General features: G+C 42.1%; 1 protein-coding gene across 1 annotated transcript in view; it reads right to left on the reverse strand.

Annotated features, from left to right (window-relative positions):
- Positions 1–345: 345 nt before the first annotated feature.
- The window catches only part of NDUFAF1 (NADH:ubiquinone oxidoreductase complex assembly factor 1), an 8,104-nt gene continuing 664 nt past the window's right edge, over positions 346–7,785 (reverse strand). Inside the window, exons 2-4 of the mRNA XM_010166319.1 lie at positions 5,728–5,913; positions 4,668–4,742; positions 346–666 (exon numbers count right to left, since the gene is read on the reverse strand). Coding sequence (XP_010164621.1) covers positions 526–666; positions 4,668–4,742; positions 5,728–5,913 — 402 coding nt within the window. The 3' untranslated portion in view covers positions 346–525. The remainder of the gene's footprint in view (positions 667–4,667; positions 4,743–5,727; positions 5,914–7,785) is intronic.

Consider the following 7,785-nt stretch of genomic DNA (forward strand, 5'->3'; position numbering starts at 1 on the left):
TTAGCTCTTCAGAGCAGCCAGACTTAAAGGTTGAAATATTTCTGGTGCTGCTCTTGGTGCATCTCAGCAGCTGAGTCACACTGAAGCACCGTTCCTCAGGCTATTAATTCTCATCACACTTTTCCCCATTTTAAAACTAGTGGATGTGAGTGTCTTACACCTGTCTACGAACCATGTAATGTAGAAAATGACAGTGTTGTACAAGAACTACACCAAGCTCATTAAATACTTTTATTTTTGTAAGCCAAGACTTACCCAGTCAGCAGTGACTGCTGTGTCAGAACACATCACACCTCTCCCCAGGCTGTGCTCAGTCCATGTTCAGCCTCTCCAGGATTCTCCATGTGGCAGCTCAATGATGCCAGCACTGTCCCTCTAGTCAGATTACACAGTCAACACTTGACACACTTTTGTCTCCAGTGTTTACATAGAATCTTCAAGTTGTTGTAAGCCACACTTTTTAAGAAGTGCTTTATAAAAATAAACTAATGATCTGAAGAAGGTCCCAAAGAACAGCAGCTCAACTTAAAGTCGAGGATTCTTTTCGTATGTTTCATAGGCAAATTCTTCTGTGTGAGCTCTATCGTTTATCAGGCCAATAAAATCAATCTCCAGCTGGAACGGACCATCTACTTTATCTCCGATTGTGAATCCAAGGGTACGAATCTAATTAAAAGATAGATACGTTAGAACAATATTTATAAATAATGCAGTCAAACACAATTGTATCTGCTGGTTCCATGTTTTACAAACAGTTCATGGCTGTCACTTGTTTGTAGGTTTAGATTAGACATTAGGAAGAAGTTCTTCCCTGTGAGGGTGGTCAGACACTGGAACAGGTTGCCCAGAGAAGTTGTAGATGCCCTCTCCCTGGAAGTGTTCAAGGCCAGGTTGGATGAGGCTTTGAGCAACCTGGTCTAGTGGAAGGTGTCCCTGCTGATGGTAGGGGGGTTGGAACTGGATGATCTTTAAGGTCCCTTCCAACCCAAACCTTCTATGATTCTATGATTATTTGTCAAGGCTTGAATGTTTCACCACCACATGTTCAATACTGACCCCAGTGGGAAACTGCTTCACGTCTGCCTGTACCGCTGCACTGAGCCCTTCAGTAAAACAGCCTGAGCCTAAAGCAGCACTGCAACTTTTCATAGAACCACAGAATAGTTTGGTTGGAAAAAAACATTACAATCATCTAGTCCAACTGTAAACCCAGCATTGCCAAGTTCTCCACTAAAGCATGTCCCCAAGTGTCACATCTACATGTCCTTTAAATCCCTCCAGGGATGGTGACTCCACCACTGCCCTGGGCAGCCTGTTCCAACACTTGACAACCCTTTCAGTAAGGAATTTTTCCCTAATATCCAACCTAAACCTCCCCTGGCACAACTTAAGGCTGTTCCCTCTTGTCCTGTCACTTGTTATTTGGGAGAAGAGACCAACCCCCCGCCTCATTACCACCTCTTCTCAGGTAGTTGTAGAGGGCAATAAGGTCTCCTCTCAGCCTCCTCCAGACTAAACAATCCCAGTTCTCTCAGCTGCTCCTCATCAGGCTTGTTCTCCACGCCCTTCACCAACTTCTTTGTCCTTCTTTGCACACGCTGCAGCAACTCAATGTCACTCTTGTAGTTGAGGGGCCCAGAACTGAACCCAGCACTCGAGCTACAGCCTCACCAGTGCTGCATCTTTTTATCCTTCAAGGTTTGCATAGAGCGTGTTTCATCATGACTGGGGGTACAGAATCACAGAATGTCGGGGATTGGAAGGGACCTCAAAAGATCATCCAGTCCAATCCCCCTGCCAGAGCAGGAACCTAAATGAGATCACACAGGAAGGTGTCCAGGCGGGTCTTGAATGTCTCCAGAGAAGGAGACTCCACACCCTCCCTGGGCAGCCTGTCCCAGGGCTCTGGCACCCTCACTGTAAAGAAGTTTCTTCTCAAGTTTAAGCAGAACCTCCTGTGTTCCAGCTCACACCCATTGCCCCTTGTCCTGTCATTGGGCATCACTGAGAAGAGCCTGGCTCCATCCTCCTGACATTCACCCTTAACATATTTATAAACATTAATGAGGTCTCCCCTCAGTCTCCTCTTCTCCAAGCTAAAGAGCCCCAGCTCCCTCAGCCTTTCCTCATCAGGGAGATGCTCCACTCCATCATTGCGTAAAAACGCATTTTCATAAAGTCTGTTACAATTCTTATGTGAGCAGGAAACACAAACAGAGCGGAGTTAAGGATGGAACTTTCACTCTAGACCAAGTCACACACCTGGCACAGTGTGAAAGTGCACCAAAGCAGACCTTTTCAGATGCATGAAACTGTTGCTGAGTTTTACACTAAGGCGAGGTTCTTAGCCACTGTTTCCCAATTAGAATGATGTTCCTAAATACAAGAACACCCCTCATTCCTTTCTCCAGATGTTCTCCCACACAACTATTTAAATTTTTTAAAAATAATTTTTATTCTAACAAATTCTGTGTGGCTCAGGCATGTTTCCTGTTAGCCTGGGGCTTGCCTGAAAGTTCTCTCAGCTTTCACATGTCACCAGTCACCTTTCAGAGACTCCAGTCTAGCAGCTCTCAAACCAGCTGGGTCACCAGTGGCTGACCACCTATTAAACTGCCCCTGGGCCCTGCTACAGGTGCAGGTCTGAGCTGTACCTGTGATTTTGAGGTCTGCTGTGCATGCAGGAAAATATTGCCTAGGATGTGTCAGATAAAGTTGAATAAATGTAGGCTGAGGCTAAAGATACATTGCAAATAGTAATAGAACGGAGCTGAGGTAATTATGGCTTTAAACTAGAAGAGGGGAGGTTTAGATGAGATATTAGGAAGAAATTCTTCACTGTGAGGGTGGTCAGACACTGGAACAGGCTGCCCAGAGAAGCTGTGGCTGCTCCTCCCTGGAAGTGTTCAAGGCCAGGTTGGATGAGGCTTTGAGCAACCTGGTCTAGTGGAAGGTGTCCCTGCTGATGGCAGGGGGGTTGGAACTGGATGATCTTTAAGATCCCTTCCAACCCAAACCCTTCTATGATTCTATAATTAACCACACTTGCCATTCCTCCTGGATCATTCCACTGTCTCAAACACTGCCTCTCCCTCAGAAGCACCCTCTACAACCAGCCCCTTGGCTTGCGGAGTCTGGAGAGTTCAAGTTCCATCTTTCTGGTTCGCACTGTCACAGATGAGCGCAGGAGTCACCTACACTCTGCTCTGAAGAACCCTTTGTACACCCGAGATAGGTACATTGGCTGTTTCCTGCCTTTTTATTCCCATTTAACTGCCATTCCTGGGAAAATGTATAGCAGTGCCATGAGGGACCTAAACATTTCATCAAGATTTCTTTAATTGCCTTTGCACCACTTCCTCTATTTTTAAAATACATCTGTAAAATTACACTTCATCTCATACGCAAGTGCGTTGTTTTCACTGTGAAATACTAAGCACAAGATAACAAGGAATGAAAACGAAGTGGAGGGTGCTTCAATCATGTATTGTTTTGACCCCTGAACTCCTGGTAAACATTTTTAAACGCCTTTATGTTTTCATTTACCATTTTGATTGACTGGATATTCCAAATCCTGATAAATTCTTCAGTGTCTGTATTTAAACACAGGCCTTTTATAACAACTTTCTTCCATACAGTGTATTTTTTTCTTGTAGTTGATCCACCTTCCTATCATTCATCCTTGCTTTCTACAGCCTCAGCTTCTTCTGTTTTAAAACAGATTGTTTTCATGCTGCCAACCACTGAACTGCCCTCAATTTTTTTCCTAGTTTTTGGTGGTTTTTGTTTGGTTGTTTGGTTTTTTTATTTTCTTTTTTTCATTAAGGCAATTAGGAATTAAATGCAACATTGCAGGTCACTTAACACTGATTCAAGTAATGAACTTTTTATTTTCTCCCCTTGTATGTTTCTAACATTGTTTTCCTTTTGGTAGTCACTGGGTATTAACCCCCCCTTGTATATTTCTAACGTTGTTTGTTTTCCTTTTGGTAGTCACTGGGTATTAAGATGCCCTCAATTACACACAGGAGAATCACACTGAAATTTAAAAGAAAAAAACAAACAATTTTTTTTCCCCCATGGCATCTCCTGTGAATCAGTGAAGTAGTCTACCTATTTGTAGAAACAAAATCAAAAATAATTAACACATTTACTTAATACTTAGACTAGAAAGCCTGAAAAAAAAAAGTCTATAAATACATCAGTTTACTGCTCACCATCAAGGTCACTGATATAGTATATCCTCAAATAAAATCACATGATATGATATTCCTTACAGTCTTCTGTCAGGAAGGAAGTTTATGATACTTACTTTTATTATTTTTGGCAGTACTGTGCCAACCAGCACTTTAAATTAAAAAAGAAAAAACAAAAAGGGGGGTTTTTTATTTGAAAAGACAAGTTGGGAGTTGTTTCTTGAGATCTAGATCTTTTAAAAATATTTTTGGAGCTACTTTGAAGTAATATATACTTTGAAGTAAACTGGCACTGCTATCACAAAGTAGGGTAATTTAACTGCAAAGGCAAGAAGCACACAAGTACCTTATAACAAAAAGAGGCCCTTCAATTTCAAAGTCACAAATATTAAAGGATTTGTAAATTATCTGTATCAAGACAATATATTCTTAAAGGAAATTTCAGACAGGTAAAGCCTATAGAAAACTTGCCTTGTCTAACCAGATAGGATGCTGGTCATCCTGGACTCTTCCCCGACTGGAGAGAAAGAATTTGGAGAAAGGAATCTGACAGAAACAAAACAAAACAAAAGCAGACATTAGTGTCACTAGTACATAAAATAAAAACTGAAGAAATAAAGAGCCTGCCTTAGTAACTGAACTAATAACTCTGCTACACCTGGTACCAGCACTAGTTGGGTCGTTCGAACTGGCACAGAGAAAGGGGTCACATCAGCCCTCTCATTAACCACCCGCAGGCAGCTCCAGCCCCACGCTGCTCTGTGGTGTCCGTGGGACTGTTCCCCAGTTAGGACATGACAAGAAGCTGCAGCACGGAAGGTGGCTGTTTACATCAAGAATATCTCCTTCCAGAAGCATGTAAACATAAAATATAGAAATTAATGAAAAGTCTAGCAACCATGTACGTTGACAGCTCGTCTGTACCCAAGCTATGTATTTCATACATAGTGCAAACTTCACAGCCAGACATCAATATTCCAGCAACAGCAGTCAATATTCCAGTAGCCAATATTCCATCAATATTCCAGCAAAGCAGTCCAGAATAATGTAAAAATGACTCTGAATGCATTGGGAGTAAGAAAGAGGAGGGGCTGTGATTCGAGATATGGAACAGGAGGATTGGCTGGTGTGGGTGAGAGCCAGCCATGACACACTGATTTTCACCCTCCTAGAGCCTCATCCCTGAGGCAGTGGGCTGCTCTCACAGTCAGACAGCGGTATTACGAAGCGCTGAACGCCAATTTATAAGGAGGCTCAAACCTCCTTCATGTTGTCATCTGCAAATTACAAAAGTTCCCCACGTTTCATCAGAAAAGAGCCAAAAAACTCTCACTTCTTACAAACATTATTTTGTGTCACAGACTGAAAGGCCACAAATGCCAAAGCACACCTTTGAGTCTCTGCCTAAGCAAACCCTGGGGCAGGGTATGAATCCTACACCAGCCCCCGTCCATCTGCCTTACAGATTAAATGGTTACTGCTGGGAACACAGAGCTACAGCCAAGGCCCTCGGCCAGTGTCATTAACTCACCTTTATTTCCTCCCAGTATGGGCCTCCTCGGGTGAACATGAAGTAGTTGTAGAGGTCATCTTTTTGGTGAGAGAAGTAAGGATCTGTATAAATGTTCACCATCCAAGGTCTGCCGTCGCCACGGACACGTAAATACAGGCTGTTGAAGTTTGACCAGTCATAATACTTCTTCCTAGCAAAAGATCCCTACAAATTATTAATAAATAGAATTATTCCTCCTTAATATCGGGAAACTTCCGTTATGAAGAACAGAGCACTACTGCTTTGATCACTGCCCTCATTATTATAGAACCATAGAATGGTTTGGATTGGAAGGGACCTTAAAGATCATCCAGTTCCAACCCCCCTGCCATCAGCAGGGACACCTTCCACTAGACCAGGTTGCTCAAAGCCTCATCCAACCTGGCCTTGAACACTTCCAGGGAGGAGCATCCACAACTTCCTTGGGCAACCTAATGTCAAATAATATCTACTGCAATACAGTGAGAACTGTGTTACTCTCTTACTAGCTGCTGATCTCACTGGATTTCCCTGAACGCTGTGTTGGAGCCCACAACTTGCAGTATCACCAGCCTGAGGACTCACACTTTAATTATAAATCACAACATTCTAACTATCAGAAACCAGATCTCCTTCCCAGGACCAAATTCCCTACCAGGCAAGTACACAAACACTAGTGATGGATCAGTGGTTATGTAGTTCATTAAGTTTAATAGTCTCTGGTCAGTAATAGATTATTCAGAGGTGATTACAAGAAACTGAACATGTGGGATAATTTATCCCTTGTGATAACTTCCCTTATTGAAGGCTGACACAAGCATTGGAAACACTTAATGTTTTCCAACACTTTTTGTCACTTAATTGTACATAAAGATATGGATTGCAAGCATGTCAACTGCCTTTTTTCCTTAAAAGCCCCAGTGTTGTGATTTGCACATGGGCAGATCCAAGAGTCTTTTCAGAGAGGTGCACTGAGGCCACTTGGAGCAATGGGGAGTCAAGGGGCCAGAATTGCCTAAACCAAGTCAAAATCAGCCCCAAGAAGTCAGAAGTTCCCCCTTTATCTTACAGCAGTACTACACTTACCTATCAGTTGTCTTTCTACCAACTCATCTTACAGGTAACAGGATGAGTATATCACTGATACATTAATACCAGGGCTGCGGCTACTTGATTTTCTGGTTTTGCCAGTTTTGAGCCTTTTTACTTAAAGAAAAGCCTTTGTATTTATGTTTTCACCCTCTGATTTCAAACTGTATTATATAAAGACTGACTGATACACCCCACTTCTGCAGAATTAGGATGTGCAAGTTCGAGTCACACTTGCACAAGCTGGCAGCAGGCCTGGGAATTTAACACAGGTGAGATTGAACTTGCTGTTCCGCTCCCCTGACCCAGTGTCACCATCCTCACCTGCCTCTCATTTGCCCATTGATTTTGCTTACTCATATTCTCTGCTCTCCAACTTTCTGGCCCAGAAAACCTTTGGCCTGAGTACTTGTGCCAACTGACAAACAACACAACGGATAATAATTAAGCATTTTATACACCGAGTCAAAATGTTCCTTTGCTTTTAAAGGTGCTTAAAAATAAGGCATGAAACAAGCAATATCAATAATAAGCACATCCATTTCTGGTTCTGTTTTGCTCAGTACTGAGCTATTAAAGATTTGTCTCCTACTTTTTCTGATATACTATATATAGTATATCAGAAATATATAATATATATTATTTTCTGTTCCTGTGACAAAATATATGAGCTCATTCACCTAAACCAAGTTTGATGAATAGGCCAGGTTAAAGCACAGAAAATTTGTCTTTATGACACATTCAATTGACTCCAAATTTAGAGAGACACCTATTTTAATCATACTAATTTGGGATATAAGGGTTCATGACAGAACCTCTGTTTGCAAGAGGGCTGCAGACAGGGCTGTCTTAATGAGTGGATATCCTACTGTACATAAGCAAATGATCAAACATATATTATTCCCTGTCTAAGAAAGGAAAACAAAACGCAAGAAACGGTTTAAGTTCTTTCCAGGTCAAAGGATACAG

Source organism: Antrostomus carolinensis, unplaced genomic scaffold, assembly GCF_000700745.2.
Source record: "Antrostomus carolinensis isolate BGI_N321 unplaced genomic scaffold, ASM70074v2 scaffold10594, whole genome shotgun sequence".
NCBI classification, from domain to species: domain Eukaryota; kingdom Metazoa; phylum Chordata; class Aves; order Caprimulgiformes; family Caprimulgidae; genus Antrostomus; species Antrostomus carolinensis.